The sequence below is a fragment of the Anas platyrhynchos genome, chromosome 1 (genome assembly GCF_047663525.1).
Source record: "Anas platyrhynchos isolate ZD024472 breed Pekin duck chromosome 1, IASCAAS_PekinDuck_T2T, whole genome shotgun sequence".
Lineage (NCBI taxonomy): Eukaryota > Metazoa > Chordata > Aves > Anseriformes > Anatidae > Anas > Anas platyrhynchos.
In genome coordinates, this window is record NC_092587.1 from 112,485,326 (window position 1) to 112,507,605 (window position 22,280).

The following is a 22,280-nucleotide window of genomic DNA, read 5'->3' on the forward strand; positions in this document are numbered from 1 at the left end:
TGTATTGTTGTGGATTCATACTTCCTTATGCTCCTTCTGCTGCTTCCTCCTTCAGGCTGTCCGAGTGCTCTATTTTCACCTTCTTGTACTTCAGGATGTCTCTGCAATTACTGTACATTGTTTCACATGATGGGTTCTTCTTGCTTTTTCTTCCTGTGGTAGTCTCCCATACAATCTGTATCTGAAGGTCTGTGTGTATTCCCATTCCTCTGTTTACCTCTGCTTCCCTCTTCTTAACTTCCTCAGCCTTTGTCTCCTTGTCGATGTAAAAGATGGTAATAGCAAAATGTATTTGGAGGAGCAGAAGACCCCAGCAGGCGAAGTACTGTTGTTTTGGATATTTTTTCATTGGTTGTGTCAGCTGGATCTTGTTTTTTTATCCCTCTCCTAGAACGTTCCACCTTTTATTGAGGGCATACTGAAAATTGGCAGCAGGATAGAAAACGTAAGTTTCTCAAATTGTTTTTAATTGGAATGCATTTTTGTGTGTGAATATATGTTAAAAAAAAAAAAAAAAGTGTACAAATATACAAAATTTCAAAACACATAAATAGTGTGTAGCTTTTGGCTTATATAGGCATGCAGGACTGGGGTTGCCAGTTATTTCAACTAAGCCACAAAACAAAATCTATGTGACAGGAGCTGTGAAATAAATGCTGTCTGCTTGAGATCAAAATGGGTGAGAATTCTGGAGGTAGTTCTTATGTCCTATCTCTGGTGCATTTTGCTTGTCCTCTCTTTCTGTGCTGGTGTTAGGGTGTTATACTAAAAATCTTAGTATGGGCGAAAGGCAAACACATGTTGCATGTATGGAGAAAAAATTATTGACAGTGTAACTGAAATCTTCCAGAGTTATTGCAGATGAAGAATGAAAACCAAGAAATAAATATTTCTAAATGGAAAAACTCACTAGGAGCTGGGTTACAAACACTTCCTAGTCTCTGACCCTTTTTGTGGTGTTATGCTTAACTTTTACTGATCCTTGGGATTCTAAAGCCAGTGGCTGCAGTCTGTTCTTTGTGTGAGGGGTCACGGGTATAGGCATCACTATCAGGTATTCTTTGCTGTGAGGAGTGCTGTTACTGTATTCTTCCAAGTCTGGGATTCACTTGGGTTTGGTTTTTCATGTTTGGTAAAACACTCTTATACCTTGCTTGTTGTTTTCATTGGTGTACAGGTTTAAGGTAATACCTGACTTTATTCTATATTATGTTTTATGTATGTTAAAAAGTTTTTACCCTAATTTTGTCCAGTTTCATAGTTTGTTTGTTGTTTTTTTTTTTTATAATGACCATTTTTATTTTTATAATGACCATTGGCCAGTTGCTTATAGCCATTGAGTCTTTGTTGTCAGCTTCTGACCCATCTGTTACTGTCCCATGCCTCTATTCCTCTGAACTATTTTACGTGTCTGCAATTCTCAAGACCTTTGTTCTGTCATTTGCTTCTGTTCATTTGTTCTGTATTTGGCTTCCATTTCTCACTGCTGCATCATTATGTTAGTCATAGCAGTAACAAGTAACTACTTGTTACTACTGTCTATATTTAAAAACTATTATTGTACCATATAAAAACAAAACAAATTAATTACAGCCACCTAGTCAAAAGAAAAATTGCTGTTACAGTTCAACCAAGTTAAGTCAAGAGCTCTGAGTAGGTCAAGACAAGGTGCAGGGCAAGTTGTAAACCCAACAGATTGCAGTCCCTGCAGCCTGGTACTAGTAATGGCAGTGCTAGTACCATCTAGTACCCATCTTACAAGATGGGGCTTCAGAGCTACAAACGGGACTGTGCTCGATTGCTGAAATGATGCAAACCTTTAGAAATGCTCTTTGTTGGAGACAAGTTGAAAATCTTCCAAGAGATTCTCAAATAGTGGTACTGATTCAGTCTGAAGGACTGTGAATGGCTGGCTAAGGGTGCGGTAAGGGAGCCTGCTGATCTGTGTTCACTGTCAAATTCAATGTTTGATGGAACTGTCCTTGTTAAGAGAACATTCTTATTTTCCCTACATTTATCATTTTTATTCTCCACTTCCTAGTTTTGACTGTGCTCTGTAGTTTAACTGCAAAAGTGAAAAAGACGTTTAATTTTGAAGACCGTATCAAAACTGATAGTAGCAATAGGAAAAGCAGAATAGGTACAACTGTAAGTTACTGCTGGATAACCCAGTTTTTGCGTTTTTAGTGATATTTTTCTCAGTCATGCAGGTTTTTAAACTGTTTTTAAAAATCTGCAGATTCATGTAATACGAGAGTATCCCAGGCAACAGGCATTCTTCACTCAATCCATTTCCTTCAAATAAAGTTCTGTAGCTCAAACAGGTAAACTTACTTTGAGTAGAAGGGAAGTTATGATTCATGGAATTAAGTCTTAGCCCTGCTTGCATATCTAACAGCCTGGTGAATATTATTTCTTTAATCAGGCTTGTCACTTCACACTAAAGGAATTTTGTTGCAGTCATCAAAAATATTTGTAAATAAAATTTTATAATTTGAATAATTCCTGTCTCCTGTAGAAAGATGTAGAAAATACATCTGTCCTCATTCTGTGAATATGCTTTATTACGCTGTGTTTGCTCACAAATACAAATACCTAGATATTTGTATTTGTGAGCGATTGCCTGTTTGAAAGGCTAACAAATTGGGAATGAGTGCATCATGTAAGTGGTATAATAGTAGTTTGTTATATTTACATGGAATATATCCACTATTGTCACTCAATTAGTGGTTTGTGTGGTGTTTTTTTTTTCTTTAGGACTTTTCTTTGTATTGACTTAAAGCTAACTGTTTTGTTTTCTTTTGTTTTCTTTTTTTTCCCCTATTCTTCAACTGAACTAGGGTGTCTTTGATGTTGGGGATGCACTTGAGTGGGTCAGATATACAGGTGATGTTGGTATTCTGCAGAAGTTGGAGAAACTTGGTGATTTCGGTTGGATCTATCTTGAAATTTTCTTTGCTGAATGTAAGTATGAACAACTCTGAGGAAACAACCATGTGGAAAGTTACCTATGTTATAGTTATGAAATAGGAATGTTTGTGTGCTTTTCATCGTGGGAGTGACTGGAAAAATAGTGTTGTTTTCTGTTTATTTAAACAAACAGTTCTTTCTTGAGTTTCTGTATATTGGTCATATTCAGTGCATATGTTCTTGCTGAACAGATGCTCAGAAAATTCATGGTGGACAACAAAGACAAATCAGTATGTATGCCTATAGACTATCAACTTTAACTTAGAGGTGAAAGGTGTATGAAATATGAAATGGGTCTTACTAAACAGTAAGTAAGTGCCTATTAATGGAGGTGTCAGTCATTTCAAAAATAAGCCTACAGAGCTCATGGTAGTTGCTGTATGCCTTTCACACTAGCAGGAGAACTTTGAGTGAAATGAGAACAGGTTCCCAAGTCCACTGTTTTTGATGTCTGTTGAATGGCTTTTTTTCTGTTCTTATGTTTTTGTTGCATATGCACATTATAACTCAGCTATTGCAGTAAATAACTGAGTGGTTGGAATCAGAGTAGCGTGTAAGGAGAAGTATCTTTTTATAGTTAAGTACCAAAGATCATATTCTTTAAAATAGAAATCTTAGTAGATCTTAAAAATGCAAATTCTTTAAAATAAAACCATATTTCACTTGATTGCCTGAAAAAAAAGGCAAATGCGTAAAGGTTTTACTGCCTGTGACAAGTTTTTTTGGCTTGTAAAATGCTAATAAATGATTCCTTTGTTTTGAATACTTCTGTCACATAGTTTGTTCTGTCACATAGTTTGTTTCTATTATTTATTTGGTATGCCACATTTTGTTTCCAGACATAAAATAGAGCACAATTATTAACAGAAGATAAACTCTACTTGTCTTTGATTATTTCTTTGTCTATTGCATTCTTCTGAATTTTGTCTACAGGCAAACGTTATATAACAAAAGTAGCCTTGGAAGATTGTAATTTAGTTGAAGAATTTAAAGCTGTGACCTGTGAAAACTGTAGGAAGGTAAGAAAATATGTCAACCTTTGTGGTTATCATTTGTTGTGTGGTGTTTTTTTTTTTGGTTTTGATTTTAGCGTTAAAAAAAATGATAAAAATGGCCAAATGATCAAAGGTATGGGTTTCAAAAGCTTGAGTGAGTAATTGTCTAGACACAATAGTTGCCCTGAGGGATCCAGACCTAGTAAGCAGAACAGTAGTCATTTATGTTGCCACTGTACATTGGACAGTGTTCATCCGTATCCTGTCCCATCCATCCCATGGCTTTCTTGCTGAAATCAGGAACTGTGTTGAAAAGCACCAAGTGTGGAACTGGTTGAGCATCACTGTACTCAGTCTAATTTGCTATTTGACGTGCACTTGCATTTGATAATAACTATTCAGGAGACCAAGGGAGCTCCTGAGTTGAGGCCTACATTGTAATTGGTGTATGTTGTATTCTTGTCTGCACAACACTTTTATTTTTATGCCTTAAATCTTAGTACATTACAACAAATTAAAAGCATTATTTTACAGGTAATAGTGAGTATATAACATTTGTGGTTTTTTTGGAAGCATGAAAAATAGCTGACTCTTGCCAGATGTTTTCTTTACTTCTCATTGCAACTGAGTTTAATTACAGTGGTTTCTGAATTGGTTTTTCTTGATTTCACAGAACAGTGAATCTATGAAACAGAAAGGAAACGAGGAGTTTTCCCAAGGAAACTTTGATTGCGCTATAATGTCATATACTAGAGCCATAGAGTTTTGGTAAGAACTGAACTTGCTAACTAGATTGTACGAGCCACTGTAGAGGCCAAATGATACCTAATTTAAAAAAAGAAAAAAGCGGGGGGAAGGGGAGGGGAGGCAAAGAGGAAAAAAAAAAGCTATGTAGCACATTTTTTTGTTATATTTGTTTTGGTTGGTTGTATTTTTTCTTCCCCAGAGGTTCTGTTAGACTTAAAGCTGATCTAAGATGTCTAATAGTAAGCAGAGTAAAATTGGAAAGGGAATAACCAGCTAGCAGAACAGCATGACCAATCATCACAAATATTTATCATCTCAGAAGTGTTGCAGAACCTAGTGAACAAGAACGAATTATATTAAATATTTGCTTGTTGTATATAGATGTGATGGACTTAATTTCCTTTTGTAAATTTTGTTTCATTTCTCTCCCAAAGCCCTTTGCTAAAGGGATCTGGAGAATTATCTAGTCTTTGAGAAGGGATAAGGAGACAGTTTGGTTTCCTGTATTAAAGCACATTTGTCCCCTTTCTATGGCTCAGATGTAATGTGAACTAGTGAAAGCATGTTGGTTTGGTGTCATTGCTACTTGTGTTGTAGCCAAGCAAATGCTGCTTTTAAAAGCTGCAGCATCTGTGGAATATGGTGGAATTCACTAATCCCACCTTTCATAAAAAAACAGATTGCTCTAATTTTCTTTTTTTTATTTTTAAGTCTGTAGCTTTATAGTCATGCATTTGAGAAGATTATCACTTTTGTGATGTCTTGCTTCAGATTTTATGTCACATAATAAAATACATTTCAATCCCAAATTGAAACAGATTTCAGCTTCCCTGAAAAGTTGGTTAAGCTGTCTTCAGTCAAGTGTATGTGTCTGAGATGATTATTTTTTTCTTTAAGATTTCCAGAAATAATATGTATTAATAACTTTTTAATATATATGCATATTCTTTTTTCAGTCCTGCAAACCACCTTCTTTATGGAAACCGAGCTCTCTGTTTAATTCTCACAAGACAGTACAAGTGAGTAAATCCTTGTTTATAATATGTAATGTTTGTGATCTCCTTTACTGCAGCTTGGCAAGTAAAACACTTATGAAAGAACTACTTAAAAAAAAAATATATATATATATTTATTTATTTATTTAAGTAACATCACACATACTATATATAGAGTGTGTGTGTGTGTGTATATATATATATATATACAGTATGTATATATATAGTATGTGTGATGTTACTACGTTACTACCTCAGGAAACTGATATTAAGAGAAATGAGTAATATTAGCTGTATCTACTGACAGTATGTAACAGCATTTAAAAATTGGGAGGGGGGAGGGAGATCATACAACTGGGGGAAAAAAGCCCTCAGTACCGGTGAGTATTGTGATTTTATTAAACCTTGTGAAGAAGTAAACCTTTTGAAGAAGATATCTGGGAGTTATTTTTCCTTAAGCCACATGTTAAGCTATAAATCATGTTTATGGGACTTCACTCAGCCTATATTTATGAACCTTTTACTGCAGCTTCGCTTTGTTTCTAGCCTCGTGCCATGATGTGTTTTTTTTGTTTTTTTTTTTTTTAGCAGCGCTTAGGGGCAACTTCTCATAGTGCTGTGCCAGGCTTTCATCATCTCCTAGTATCTTGATGTTCTGTTTTCCTCCTTTAGATCATTCTGTGCAAGCTTTCTTGCTATATTAGTTGCAAAAAAAAAACAGTGTTACTGACTAGGCAACTTACAAACACTTGTGTGTAAAACAAGTTTTTTTTTGTTGTTGTTGTTTTTTTTTTTTTTTTTTTTTTTCCCCGTGTGGAAATAAAATAGCTCCTTATTGTTTTTTGTGAGCCTTTCTAGTTAGAAAATATCTGCAACATGACCTAATGCCCTTGCTGAGTCCATATGACCCAGTTACCAAAGGAGTGAATTATTTGTAAAAGTACATACTGTCTAGAACTTCGTCATCTGAAGTGATCTGTGTTACACCTCTTTGTTATAATCTACTGCATCCTGCTTATCTGACACATAGCTGTAGTTCTGTGAAGAAGCAAATCACAAAGGTATATCAACTCAGTAACTGCCCCATTTAGGCAGTTTGTATCAGCAGAGGCTGCACTCTGCTGCTCTGTGCTCTCCTACTGCTGTAGTAATAGACCACTTCTGTTCTGACCTGATCAAAATTACTTTTTTGTGCCATGATACATTGCATATAAAAAGTCAGGCATGTTATTTTGGCTTCAGTTGACAATTTTCAGGTTACTGTGCTCTGTAGTTAATACTTGTACTCTCAAATCTGTATCTGTAATGATTATGTAACAACTCCCTAATATGATTTCTCTCAACATATTTTGGTTTGTTGTTCAGGCTTCTTATAAAGCCTTTGCTTTTTAAATAAGTATCATGTTAGAGCCCATTTATAAGGGATAGCTTCATGTACAGAAACGCTGGAAGACCTAGAAGGTAGAGGGAGGGAATAAATATTTAATGTGTGAAATAGTTGAGACTGCAACATTTTAACCAGGTAAGTTTCAGCTAAGAGGTGTTGTCTAACCATACTTTTATACAGTGAATGAACTGTTTTATTTATCTTACCTTCTTTTTATAATGCAGCCCTGGTCTGGAGATTTCTGAAGTATAAATATTAATCTTTTTTGTACTTCTTTCTCTTTAAGGAGAGCACTTGCTGATGGAAAAAGGGCCACTATTTTGAAGCCTAATTGGCCAAAGGTTAGTTTTAATCGTATATGTTTCAAAATTGTCTTTGTTTGTCCTGTAAACCAACATAGGGTCCCGGTCTGAATTACAGGTTTAACGCATGTACGTATGAATTGTTATTATCAGAATTAAGCATTAATGACAGTAGAATGGGCGGAGTATCTGGGAATTCAGCTTCAGGCATGTACATAGCTTGCTTGTGTTTTTGTATTTAAAATGCTATTTTGATACACTTGTTTACATGATGTTCTGCATGTGTAAAGATGAAAAAACATACTACATCGTTGTGCATAGCTTTGTTGTCACAGTGCTTTAAAAAGAATACATGTTGTCCATAAAATAATAAAAACCCTAATTAATGACCAGAATGTGTTTCCTGATCTTCTTGGACTAAAGAAGAGTAAAGGATTGCAAATTAATAGTTGAAATTAGAGGAAAAAGCAAATTTGATCTTCTCCAAAGCTAGGGGAAAGATAATTAATTGTGAGCAGTATCTAGCTGTTTCAGTGTGCTGAGTGGTTAAAAACTTTGGTTATTAACCATTGAAATAGATAACTTCAGAGTATGTGAAAACTTTATATTGTCTGCTGTACTACAACTGTTTTGAATGTAAACTGTTTTCTTATTTGAGTGAATGAATACTTAAACTGGTATCCATGTAGGGTCACTACCACTTCTGTAAGGCACTGTCATTACTGGGGGAGCATGAACTGGCTTTGGAAGCTAATGAGAGAGCTCAGGAACTCTGCAAGAATATTCTTGATGGACTTAAGGATCTTATTCAGCAGAATGACAAATTAAAGAAGACGTTAGAAGAAATCAATGGTAACATTTTCAGTTTTGAAGATCTGCCTTGAACATAGCCACATTCCTTCACTGGTAACGTTCCTTTGAAGCTAGCTAATTATTTTTTTCCTTCCTATAAAATTTTCTACAGGTACTAAAGAATATAAGCAGAAACCAAAGAAATTGCTTCTTGAGAAAAAGTAAGCAGCTGCAAAATTTGCTATTTTTTTATTAGCAATGCCTAGTATAAGATTTACATAATACATACCGTCAATGTTTACTGATATACAACAAAATAAAAGCAATACAAATGAAAGAAATAAGATCAGAACTGCAGCCAGAATCCAGTCTAGGAGTAAAGAGGACCTCTACGACCTAAATAAGCTGTCTTTGTGATGTTTTCTACTTCCAAGTAGTCTCCTTCAGCATTTTAAGTTCTAGCTGTACTGGAAAAAAGGGGAAACAATTACATGGTCATGTTTATTTTCCACCCTATTTGAAGTATGTATGCTGTTGAAGGTACCTGGCATTTGAAAATGTCTGTGCAATCGTACCCATTGTTTTGTGTTAACTTTGCTGTATGATGTTCACTAGGACATTAAGCTGAATTGAATCCTAATTATAAGAGGAGCTGAATGCTAGCAAATGAATTTTGGCAATGGTAAAAAAAAAAAAAAAAAACAACCAACAAACAAACAGCGAACATATATCCGAAGTAGTAGGAACTTGTCTTTGTCACATGTATTTTATGGTTTTGCTTTGACTGGAAAGGGTAAGGCAGGAGGGTAAGGAGGTTCCATATTCACAGATTGATCTGTATTACAGTATATGTCTTAACTCATTGAAACATTTTCCTGAAAGACCATTTTGATTTTTATTGGTCAACTTTTAGTTATGTGCTATCTATCCATAGGAAATTATTATTTTTTTCTTGTATTATTTTTTGTTAGAGATTTTACTTTGCCTTTAAACTGCATATTATTAGGCTTAAAAAAGGATGTTTGATCAAATCCTTTAAATATGGTTATGCTGTTGGCACTTTCTGTGAGGGTTAGGCTTCTTGTACTTGTTTTTTCAGTGTACGTATGGGACACCTTAAATATCAAGAAAAGATATCAACACTGGAAGAACTAGCATTTTCTCTTTTTACTTTTCAGAGACTGCAGTTCTTCAGAATCTCATTTAATCATTTCTCAAGAACAAAAAGAAATAGAAAAAGACAGAAAGAGAACACAGTCTGATCCTAAAGATCACCACTGCCATCAAAAACATGATACCACAGTAAGTTATGCTACAGATGCTAATTACAAGACTAGCAGTATTTTAATTTTCTCCATCCTGGAATGTGTCATTGTGGTGGTTTTACTCGGGTGGGCAGCCAAGCTCCACCAAGGCCACTCTCTCACTCCCCCTCCTCAAAGGGGAATGGGGAGAAAATACAATGCAGAGAGCTCAAGGTTTGAGATATGGAGGGGGAGATCACTCAACAATTATTGTCACAGGCAAAACAGAGTCAGAGTAGGGAGGTAGTAAGATTTATTGCCTATTTCTAACAAGCTAGGAAGTGATAAACAAAGGAAAGAAACTGAAAACACCTTCCCCTCCATCCACCCATCCATGGGGGCTGTGTCAGTCCCTGACACTTTGTCTCTGCCGCTCCTTCATGGTCACGCTCTGCCCCTGCTCCCCGTGGGGTCCCTCCCACGGGATGCCATCCTTCCCCAGCTGAGCCTGCAGGGGCTGCCCACAGGCAGCAGCTCTTCAAGCACTGCTCCCACACGGCTCCGTCCCACGGGGTCCATCCATCCATCCCCCAGGAGCAAACTGCTCCAGCACGGGTCCCCCACGGCTGGGTGGCAGCTCCCCTCAGACCCCCTGCTCCTGCGGGGGCTCCTCTCCACGGGCTGCAGCTCCGGCCTGGGGCCTGCTCCTGCGGGGGCTTCTCCACAGGCCGCAGCCTCCTCCAGGCCACATCCACCTGCTCCTTCTACACTGACCTTGGTGTCTGCAAGGCTGTTTCTCAGTCCTCTCTTTCCCAGCTACTGTTCCCCCACAGTTTTTTTCCTCTCTTAAATACGCTCTCACAGAGGCACAAACATCACTTACTGGCCTGCTCTGGCCAGCAGCGGGGTCCAGGCCCTTATCTAATAATGGGGCAGCTTCTGGATTCTTCTCACAGAAGCCACCCTTATGACCTCCCACTACCAAAACCTTGCCACATAAACCTAATACAGCCATTTAAATGTTGTGGCTGAAACTTTTCAGCAATCATGCTTTAATAACTGTGTACTTTCTCAGGCAAGTGCACTTTTCCTTTGATATAAAATTATGTTCCGAACTTTGGGTTTGAAAGAAGGCGAGAAGTGGCTGCTCAAAGGAAAAGATGGACATAGTATTTCACAAGAGAGAGAGAGGACTTCTCAGGGTTTATTAAAAGAGAGATTGAAGTCATGTCTGACTTAATTAATTGACCAGTCCTGCCTGTCAGTGTGCATTCAGATGTGGACTTCCCTTTGGCTTTAGGAGAGGATTTAGTTAATGTGTACTGGTATAATGGAATTCCATGGGAGATGCCTTAGCCAAAGTTAATTCATATACAGGGTTCTTGCTATTAAGGAACGTTCTGCACTGATCTTGCAATGCTAAGTATTTATATGGTTACGGACCATTATTTTGTTGTTCTGCTAACAGATTTCTTTTCTGTGGAAAAAATGTTGGTTGAATAGTACTCTTAACTCTTAAATCCTATTTAAAACTAGGATTTTATGGACCTTGATTATGTATTTGGCATATGTTTAAAACAAGTGTAGTATACTGTTAGAATGCACAATGGACTTGCATTGGGCTATGCATATCCTTTTGTAATGCTTTGGATTAATTCTTAATATTAAAAAAAAAGTGTTTACAACTGTTAATGCTCTACTATATTATTTTTATTAACTGTGGTGAGGAAGTTTTAAAAGATAAAGTGAAACTTAAATTTTGTTCTCTGTTTTGTTCTTGTGTTTTGTTCCTAAAAAATAACTAAACTAAGGTTACACATTAGTGAAGGATGGCCAAACAAATCCACCAACAAAAGTCTCTAACTCTGCCTGTTAGTGTTTTATTTTTTATTGTTTAAAGTGCAAAGACTTACTAGGATGCTGTGGATCAAACCCCAGTAGGCAGCTAAGCACCACACAGCTGCTTGTTCTCTCTCCCCAGTGGGATGGGGAAGAGAATCAGAAGGGTAAAAGCAAGAAATCTGGTGGGAGTTTAATAGACAAAACAAAATCTGTGCATGGAAGTAAACCAATATGCAGAACTCGTTCACTGTTTCTACTCAATAGGTAGATGCATACCATTTCCAGGAAAGCAGGGCTTCATTACACATAACAGTAAATGGAAAGACAAACACCATGCCTAGGAATGTCACCTCTCTTCTTCCTCCTTTTGAACGGCTCTTATTGCTGAACACGACATCATTCATCGTACAGAATATGCCGTTGACCAGTTTGGGTCACCTCTCTTAGCTGTGTCCCCTCCCAGGTTCTTGTGTACCTTTGGCCTGCTGGCTGGCTGGGCACACTGAAAAACAGAAAAGGCCTTGACACTGTATAAGCATTGCTTAGCAAAAACTAAAGCATTATTTTCAATATTATTTCATTATTGTTATCAACACTGTCTTGGTCACAAATCCAAAAGATAGTACCATATGAGCTGCTGTGAAAGCAACCAATTCAAAGACAAAACCAATATATATACATTTTATTAAAAAAAAAAAAAGTGGAAACTTTGGGGATTTTGTCATGGCTTATCATGTTGTTTCCAGGGGATTTCACTAATAGATGTCAGTGGGATCTCCCAGCTGTTGATGTCATGGTACTTATATCAAGTCAATTATTCTGAGGAGACTGTTAATCATTATGGTCCATAAATTTTCCCAAGTGGCTTGATTTGCTAGACACACGCATACTGTGACAGTCATGCTGCAACAGCATGAATTCAAAATTTAACATTACAACTTCCAATTTGCCTACAAATACTTGTTCTCTTTCACACTAGTTATTAATTGAAAATAAACTTTTGTACTTCTGATTGTTTACCATTTTTTTTAAGCTAATCCATTTTTTTTCCTATAAGTTAGCATATAAAGTGCATTATCAACTATATATTACATGAAAGCAAGATGATAAATAATATGAATCTACTAGCAGGTTCAAAGCAAACTTAGCATGTACATTTGAAAATAGCCTTTTCAGGTTTCACAGGAGGGCAGGGCAATGAAAAAAGGTGACTCAGTAGCGGGAAAAGTGAAACTAAGGTACAAGGGCAAAGGGAAGGAAAGATACGTTAGAGTAATTCATTGAAAAAGAGAATGAGTTACAGAACTTACAAGAAGTGCTTGAAGATTTTTTTGCTATCTTATGAAAACTTCAATCTACTTTTATGCATGCAAGTTGGCATAATGTAGGTCTGTAAATGTATCTTTCCTTAAGACGAATGTTACTGGAAAAAGTGATAGTATTTTTAGATAATCTAAGTTGTTGTGAAATTAAAAAAAATGTATAAATACACATTGATTAATGAAACTTCTTTACTTTTTTCATCGAAGACATAGCGTATGCTATTATAGCTGTGATTTCTTTGTTTAAATTGTAGCTTGCAATTTGGTTGTAATTCCCACATAGTACTGAAATGGGCAAATCTGTTTTTAGATTAAGATAGTCTGTTTATGAAGGTTAGTGACTATGAAACTTGAGTAATACCTACTTCTGTTTCTTGTTTATGTATAAAACCAAATGAGTGTGTTTGTCATTAGGTCACCAACATCCCAAGAACAGAAAGCAAGGAGTGGTCTCTGGAGGTTCCACCAAGTGAGTTTGTTTTATTGTTTTCAAGTCTGAGTCAGTTCTTCCCTTGCTGTTACCATTAATAATAAGTAGAATTGTACCTGCTGTTATTTTTACAATGTTAGACCATCATGTTTCGCTTTTTTCTTGGTAGGTGGACTTACTAAGTTACTACTTCTCTCCTATATTTCTGTGCCTTATTTCCTTCAATTCTTTTGGAGTTTCAGTCTAATTCACACGGATGAATTCAGAATTGAAAGTGAAACTAAAAAGTGGAATGCTTAGTCACAGGCTGGAAATGCTTTTCTCATTTTAAGGTATATTTTGGATCTAAATGGATCTAAAATTAATAGTGTTATGTGGGTAGTTTCAGTATCCATAATTACTTTACGGTTACTAAAAGCTCCGTATATATCATTAAGAAAATCGTCCTGCAGTTAGAGAGGAAAGATGCTACAAGCTATTTCACAGAGGATCTTTTGCTACAAAGTCTAAGAGATGTAAGCTGGTGTTGTTCAGTTGTTTTTCTTTTTTTTCTTTTTTTTAATGAAAAAAGCACTTTTGTAGAAAGACCTCCCAAATTTACTGCAGTTCTGGAGGTACTTTCCTGTGGTGAGTGTGTTCATTTTAAGCACAAACAGCTCTCAGCTTCAAAGTGAATTCTCTTCCTGAACTTTGTTTTTTATCACCTGGTAAATATACTTTAACTGCAAATGTGTAAGAGATTTCCTTGATTCCCAGAAATTGTCCATGCTCTCTTCTAAAGCTGTGACCTTCAAAGCAATGAGTCCTTCTACTCTTGACCAGGCAGAAGTTTGAAGTGCTCACTTATCCCATTCTTTGGACTTCACATAGTTAAATATTTATCTGAAAGTGTGGACTCCAAATTTGATTTTAGGAAGCCAATGAAGATATGTTACGAAATAATATTGAGAAATGATTAGTAGGAAGAAGTGGTGTTGCTTCTGTAGACTTTGGATATCATATGCAAACATCTTGAAGAATTAAGTAATTTTTTGTGAATTGGAAAAGGCTGCAAAAGAAAAGTCGATGCAAATTTATTGAAAAGATAGGATCCTTGGTAGGATTACTTTAAAAAGAACAACTGTAAAGTGTTAATTCAGAAAGCATAAATTAGGGAAGAGCTTTGGAAAGGGGAAGTCAAGCTCGGGAAGAAAAATCAGTTTTAGGAACTATATGTAAATGGTGTTAACAGAGCAAAATATGAGATGCATGGTGCCATAGGGAATTCTGAACAAGTTTGAATCAAGTGACTACAAGAATGTCTGAATTCACTTGTTCCTGAGCAAGAAGGATAGTTGATTTTAGAGAGGTTAAGGAGGGAAGAGGGATCATGAAAGGGAATGCAGGTAGAGAACTGAAAATTCGTCTAGGCTGAAAAGATCATAGGACTGTGAAATGTTATGTTGGGGAAAAAAAAAACAAAACAACTTGCTGATTCCATTTCTTTTTCTGTTCTTCCTTCCTCCTCCTCCTCCCCCCAATACTCATTATGTCAGTACTGTTGTAGAAAAAAATATTTGATTTGGCTTTGATGTGAAAGGAGGAGTTATGCTCTGAATGACTAGCTGATACAAGTTTAGTGTGGGTGGGGATGAACAGCTTTCTTTTTCTTATCCTTTGTTCACATAGAAAAGGCTTGTGGCTTGCAGAAGAGCTAATGTAAAGGAACTTTATGCCACTGTATCTTATCTTAACAGTGCTGTCCTTTTTCATTATAGCTTTTGCTTGCATGTACTGTTTTTCTGAACATGTGTATATTTCTGTTAAATATCTTTGTTTGCTTCTAATGGAAATCTCTAGCAAAAGCAATGCTACTTCTACTAATATTTTAAAATGTTTCTGGGGTAAGTGAACTCTTTGCTGTTGAATTAATACGTTCGCTGAAGTGTTTTAATGATAATTCATCAAGATTTGCTTGTTACTTTCATTTAAAAAGATACTACTTTCAGATTTAAAAAACACTTTAAAATTGAATGGTATATGGGAGTAGTAGTTTCTGTATGAAAGTTTTCTGGAATCTCTTTTTTTGCATGGCTTTTAATGTTAGATTCATTAAGTGAAATAATAGGGCTGATTAATTCTTTCATTTGATAGTGCAAGAAAAGATTTGTATTGGTATATCTTCATTAAGATTTTGCTTTGAGTATTTCAGTTCTTTAAGGAGGGGAAAAATATTTAATGAAGAAAAGGGAATATAATCTCTATCTCTAAGTGGTAAAATGATGATATGATTGAAATGTTGTCTGGCCTTCAAAAATACTGTTTTCCATCATTTAAATATCTTTAATCATTAGAAAGTCCTCATATTATTTGTGCTACTTTGGAATTTTTAATGCATGTGAACAGTTCCAGCACACACCTGTTCAGACATTTCAGACGTTTTCAATAAATGCTTCATAAAATAATTCTGAACGTGATCTTTATGACGTTTAAATTTTGTTCTGATTAATTTATGTTCTGTCATTAAGTAGCTTTTAATGAAAAATTAATTGAGGCACAAGGCGTGAGGGTGCCTATGTATGTAATTGAACTTGAGACATTCCGTTGTCTTGTTGAGTGAGATTAGTCAAATGGATAATTTGTGTTTTTCTCTGAACAGTGTCTTTCAGTGTTTTAAAAAAATATGTATGCTAAAATATGATACTCAGAAAAATATTCTATATATCTACGAATAAACATTTTCAAGCATAGATAATTGCTGAAATTTATATGTGATTTTTTTTTTTTTTTTCCAAATTCAGTTTTACGGTAATTGAACTTCAGCAGCATTCAGTATTTTATTACATTTGATTTATTTGGTAGCTGTACCTTGTATTTGGGTTCCACTCCTCTACCAGCTTAACTCCAGGTGCTGGAATGTGTGTTGTCTGTGTGATGGCGTCCAGTGCTTGGAAGCTACAGCCCTTTCCTAAGCTGTTTCTAAAAGGTTATAGCTGGAGCTATCTTATCTTGGAACAAGTAGCTGAGACAGAAAAAGGCATTCTTATATGAATTGTGAAAAGAATTAGGTTTAACTAGCAAAAAAAGTGTGCCCCTCTGCCCTCTTCAACATGGTAATATGTGTAATAAGGAACTCCTGCAACATGTGATGCTCAGCAGCTCTGTAACTGAATTTGTCAGTTGCTTGTTTCTTTACCAGACCAGAAGTACTATTTTTGCCTTGTTTCTGTAACTGTTTGGTTACCAGAAGGAAGCTCTCTTAATAAGTGGATTTTGTCACTGTTGCTGTTGACTCAGTCTTGTAAAAAAAAAAAAAAAAAAAAAAAAACAACTCCAACTTAAAATTCTTGAAATTTAAATGCTTCATGACTTCATTAAGAGCATTCTTATGCACATTCATGTAACTAATCTCATGTTCTAGCTGACAATTTTCTAATTGTGTTCCAGAGAAAACAGTTGAGTTGCTTCCTGGTTTTGACCAATTCCAATAAAGTACTAAAACAATCTATTTTGTTCCTCATTCCTACTGAATTGTTTACTTAGTTTATAGAGCAGAGTGACTAAGATAACGTAAGATATCAGAAATTATAAAGTATATTAGAGTTTTGCATTGTCTCTGATATCGTTTCAGAGTTACAAGTGAATCAGTTGTTAGGATAGATTCATTCTTGTTGTAGCCCAGTGTTTGTTTCCATGCAGCCAAACATTTCTGTGTTGTAATCAGGAATGTTTATGTTGATCTGACTCATAGGTTTGTATTTCTAAGGTTAATCTGGCTTGCACTTGACTCCTCTAGCAATGTATTTTTGAAGTAGCAGTCTTCCTGCAAAATTTCTGTAGCCAAACACGAATGAAGACATTTAGTGCACAAAGTGAGCTATTATTACGTTTAAAAATTCTGGTTATCTCATAGTTAAATAGCAAAAGTGGCTTTGTAAAGTGTACCTGGTTTGTTTGGTTTGGTTTTCACTTTTGATTCATGTAAGATATGAGTAAGTGAAGATTCTTCTGTTTATTTGAAACATCATTTTCCCTTTATAGGATTAATAAAATTCTATACTGTTTAATGCAAATAATGTCAAATTTGCATCATAACACTCAGAGATGTCTGAAAAATTTTTGCTAGTTCTGAATACTGTAAACATTTCAAATCTATAACTTGTACAGCAAAATAAGAGTTTTGTGTGCATTTTCCTTTTTTTAGGTTATTGTCATTGTGTTTGAAATATTTTTTTCCCCTGTTGTAGGCCAAAGTCACCATAACAAAGGAAGGCCAAAGAACAAACCTGGTGATTCTGAGAAGACGAAGTAAGTAAAATTTGTAGTTACTTTGTATAACTTAATTTAGTGTTTTTTTGTTTTTGTTTTTTTTTAATATATATTGCACTTATAAATGGCTGATGCAGCTTTGTCTTGTTGCTTGCTCTTTGCTTTTTTTATTTTCCTCCAACTAAGGGTTAATTTAACCCCCTAAATCTGATATATAATCCATTATATTGAATAGGTGGATCTATTCCCACAGTAGTATATGTTTATTATTAGAGAGAGGGTGGTGATTTCAGTGCAATGTCAAGGAGAAGAAGGTAAACTATAGAGGAAGAAAGTGTAGAGTAATTATTTTCTAATGAAAAACGTTGTATTTAGATATGTTTTAATGCTTTAATAACAATATTAATGGTATACATTATTTATAATTTATTGTATATGTACATAAATAAACAATACATAAAACATAATAAACTGATTTATTATTTGTTATTTTATAAACTTTACATTTAAACTGAACACTTAGATGGGAATTGTTCCCTGTTTGTGAACCTCATAAGTGTTATGCAGCAGCAGCTCCTAACACTACATACGATGAGACACTTCAGTGAGTTTTAAGATGGGTGTCTCCCTCTTAGCCTTTACCACTAGATTAATTGTATTTGCCTGTGCGTAGATACTTACCTGAGCAGTTGATTGGTTATAATTCATTGCTGCTTTCAACTGTGCTCTTAACTTCTTGACCTTCTGCATTAATAAAAACCTAACCCTACTGGGGCCTTTGCTTTGCAGGTCAAAATATTGGAGCATGGAAGTTAGTGAGTAGAGGAGAAAATACCATAGGGTCCCGATTTTTGTGGAAAGGTGTCCATAGTAGCAAGTTGAAGTTGGAGTAGCAGGGTCCCAGTGTGGGAGAGGGTAGCATGTGAGTATATTATGCAGTATGAGGGTGTTGTGAGGGTGGGAAAATCATCAGTGCTCTGTTTTCTAATTTTAAGGTATGAGGAGTATAGGAGATCCTGTTGCAGAAGCCTTTTATTCCACTTTTTGAAGGCATGGAAAAAGTAGGCACAAAAATGAGAGAGTATTTCTTCTGCTGTGATGATGTTTCCTCTTACCACCTTGTTGAAGGAGTCTAAGGAAGTTAAATTTGTCAGTTAGAAGATCTGTTTGCTTCTACCTGGTTTCTTTTTAACACTTTTTTCTTTAATGGTCTTTTGACATTTCTAAAATAGGTAGCATTTGTATAAGTATACACAGAAAAGTCATCTCAGTATTTGCATACAGGTTTTAAGAGCTTGATGCAAAGGTAATAACAATATCAGTAATCACTGCAAAGAGATCATAGATTTTAAACACCAAATTTATTATTCTAGATACTGAAAGTTCTGTAATAGTACATTTACAGGAGATATACTGATACGTATCTGCATATGTATATTTTCCATGGTATTTCCAAAGAGATAAAAAAGCATTGAGGTACAAAGGGAAGAGAATATCAACAAAGAGAAATTTCTGTTACGCAAATGGTGTGTGGTGTGCTAGTAACCATTTCTTCTGGCAGTACTGCTTAGGTACAGTCAAATGCTTTGCTGAAATGTGGACCTTAATTTGGAAAGTGGTTCCTGTAAGAAAACCACGAGACCACTAGAAATGCCATCTAGAGCATAGTGCCTGTATACTGATTTATTTTTTTCTAGTAGGATGTCAGGCAAAGTAATCACAGTTGTTGGTAATCCAAGCTACCTTTAATAGAGAAGAGGATTTATATGAAAAGGAGATGCTGGCATTTAGTGTTTGTTATGCAGTTTACATCATTTATAATTTAAGTTTTCAGCGCTAACAGCTGTCTAGTTCAGTACCTGTTTCTGACTGACAAAATACCACACAAACAGTATATATACAAACAGGTTAAGTATATCTTAATTTTCCTGTATACTTTATCACTGTGGAGCATGGTAAAGCCACTTGGAAAACTATTGGTAGTATACAAAAGCGATTATTTTTGTGGGTGAAGAAACTTTTTTTCTCTAATTATGAAAAGAAGTGAGGGAAATTGGTCTCAATAAACTGTAACCGAAGACTGATTAACCACTTTTTATTTAAAGCCTAATATACCCTATTATGTACTTATGTTTTTTTCATCCTCTTCAGGATATAGTTCATGTTAAGACAGCTGATTAAAGCTCACTACATTCCAGCTTCCATGAAGAAACCGAATTCTTATTGAAAACTAAATATTTTCCAAATCTCAGTTGGATTTTAGTAAATGAAAGCATAATTTTAATAACCACTGCTTAAGTTGCCCAAAAGCAAGTTGCATGATACAGCCGAACCACAAACGTGCTTCCTTTACAGCAAAAGATAATAGAAACCTTGTTCTTACTGTTACATTCAAACTTACAGCATAGTTCAAGCTGTATCTTATTTTCAAGGACTCTTTGTACTAGTTCTACTGTGTACTACTTCTACAGCGTACCACAAGGTCAAATCATTATAAGTCAGCTCCAGTTTAATACTAGAAAAGAGCTTTTAAAGTCCTTTAGGACTTTGTAAAACTTAAACCTTAGCTTAAAGCGAATAAATGTCTAATTTTAAGCACACAAATACTTTTTCTGAATGTGAATGAGTAAGTTTGGTGGCTTGGGGCCAGTATTGAAAGTTGAAATAAACAGCACTGTAGATTTTATGTACAAAATGTATGCTTCTATCTGTCCTAAAATTTAAGAGTTTAACAAAAGAAATAGTAATTTCCAGTGATACTGGGACCAACATGATTTAAACAAGTTTGAGGAAGTCGCTGCATTTATAGGTAATTCTGTTTGCCAGTGTATTTCTTCACTGAATAGATAGTTAAGGAGTTAAGAGCTATTACTTCAGACTTGTTTTGTAATGTGACTGAGGCAAACAATGACTTACTGCTTATGGCTATGCACAGTTGGAAGCTTTCAGTGTTGCAACCTCAACTGTGAAATGAGACAAATTGAGCTCAGGCTGTACTTTCTTGTATGCTTTTTCAGCTAGCGTTTTTCATTTGTGTTTAGGATGATTTAAAACCGATAAGGGAGAGAGCGAAATAAAATGTTTACACTGAAATAGAGAAGCTGATACAAGTTTCTATCAAGTGCTTTTTTTTTTTTTTTTTTAAGCGTAGATTTTGGATGTCGAAAAAGTCAGTATAGGAACAAATGCTCTTTACAGTAACAGAACCATCTATGAAATTGCTTGTCTCACAGTAAAGTTTTTGACTTACATGGTATTTCTCTAGTGAGGTGCATGGTCAGTTACAATCATAGCTCTGTTTCTGTAATTGGCAAGTTGCTTGGCTTCAAAAAAAAAAAAAAATTATCAGGGAATCCTGTGACACTGTAAAGGATTTACCCTAAGCGATGAGTGCTTGATGCCTTTGAATGTGACTGAACTAAATGTATATTAGCCATAGGCAATATAGTAGCATTGAGGATAGAGTAGCAATCTTAGCACTAAGAATTTAATTTAGAGTATTGAGCAATACTTTGCCTCTGCGCTTGCTCCATTTCCCAGTTGCGCATTGCCTTTCTGCCCTAGTAGAAGAAAGGAAGAGCTGAAAAGAACTTCTCTCTTCCTCTCTTCTCTGTTCTCCCTGCCTCTGCCATGCATGGCTGCTACATGCATTCAATTTTAAGTGGTTGTTGTGCTGGGGTAAAGGAACTTGTGCTTAAAAAAAGGTACAGCAGGGAAAAGAGGAGAAGGGAGAAGAGGCCTAAGTGGCTTCGTATACTTCTGCCTCTCTAGTTACCTATCCCAGCCCTTCAAAAAAGCAATTCAACTGACATTGAGCTGGAGAAGATAAAAGAAAACTAAAATGATGGAGAAGGCCTCTACTTCCCTGAAGCCCTAGTGATTCCCAAGCCGTAAGATTGAATAGTATCATAATCCTGGATAATGTTACAATACTTGTGAAAAATACTATTGTGAATATTATTGTGAAAAAGTGTGCCGTAAGAATTTCTAACATGTAGGCTCATGTGGTGGTATGGTAAAAGCACAGAAATTTCTCTTGTTTCTTGAAAATTAGATCACATATAAAATACATCTACGAATTCATAATACCATTGTCCTGTTATTTGTAGAGATCACCTTGATTTGAAGATAGAGTCTAAAAGCATCCAAGATAAACTCTTCTGTACTGTACAACAGGTAACTGTGGGAATTATTTAGCATATGACCTTAAGTGTAAACAATTACAAACTTTTAATGATGCTCTCCAAAATCCTAGTTTGCTCAAAAATTGAACACTTCATGTTTAGCCTGATTTCTATCAAGAAACAAAGGTCATGTGATTACACTGATTTATATTGTCTCATTGCTGGTAGTCCTCTTTTTGCTTCTCCTCTTCCCCTCCCACTGCCATTTAGCTTTACATTCACAAAAGGCAGCTGTCTCGGTGATGGTGCATGCTGAAAAGCTTTGTGAACAAAAGGTCTAGTCAGAAGAAAGAAAATCTATTGTGACCCTGAAGAAAAGGCAACGAGATCATCTTTTATTGGGTGTCAGGAAGCATATGTGGTTTCATAACTTCTCTCAGAATTATTTCTTAATGCTTAAATACTTAAAATTTGACTAGCTATATATCAAATGCATGGTTTTAATACTGAAGTCAGTGGGGGTTTATGCATCCATCTGTTTAATAACCAGAAAATAGTATGTACTTATACTGAGCAGTTTCTTTAGGTTCTTAGTTGGTCCTAGATCAAACTTCTTCCATCCAACTGAAAGAATTGATTCTTACTCTGAGATGGCTTAGTTGCAGAGATTTGCTCTAGAAATATTTAGTTTGAATGAAATACAAATGTAAACTTGCATGCATGAACACCAGAGAAAATAGCAGTGTTAAAAGAGAAGTTAACATTGATTGCTACAGACCACCGTTACGTGTTGTTTTATTCAAAGGAAGAGGAGACAAATACTGAATGAAAAGATTGAAAGCAGGTCTGGAGCCATGGAATACTCAGATAATGAAAACTAGA

The 22,280-nt window shown here is 35.5% G+C and overlaps 1 protein-coding gene across 6 annotated transcripts in view; it reads left to right on the forward strand.

The window, feature by feature from the left end:
* The window catches only part of TTC3 (tetratricopeptide repeat domain 3), a 61,955-nt gene that overhangs the window by 6,058 nt on the left and 33,617 nt on the right, over positions 1 to 22,280 (forward strand). For all 6 annotated transcript variants that reach the window (XM_027449122.3, XM_027449124.3, XM_027449123.3 and 3 more), the window contains exons 6-17: positions 392 to 445; positions 2,841 to 2,964; positions 3,904 to 3,989; positions 4,639 to 4,733; positions 5,669 to 5,731; positions 7,381 to 7,435; positions 8,086 to 8,248; positions 8,361 to 8,409; positions 9,367 to 9,490; positions 13,011 to 13,065; positions 17,253 to 17,313; positions 21,384 to 21,450. In XM_027449122.3, the coding sequence (XP_027304923.3) occupies positions 392 to 445; positions 2,841 to 2,964; positions 3,904 to 3,989; positions 4,639 to 4,733; positions 5,669 to 5,731; positions 7,381 to 7,435; positions 8,086 to 8,248; positions 8,361 to 8,409; positions 9,367 to 9,490; positions 13,011 to 13,065; positions 17,253 to 17,313; positions 21,384 to 21,450 (996 nt within the window). The remainder of the gene's footprint in view (positions 1 to 391; positions 446 to 2,840; positions 2,965 to 3,903; positions 3,990 to 4,638; positions 4,734 to 5,668; positions 5,732 to 7,380; positions 7,436 to 8,085; positions 8,249 to 8,360; positions 8,410 to 9,366; positions 9,491 to 13,010; positions 13,066 to 17,252; positions 17,314 to 21,383; positions 21,451 to 22,280) is intronic.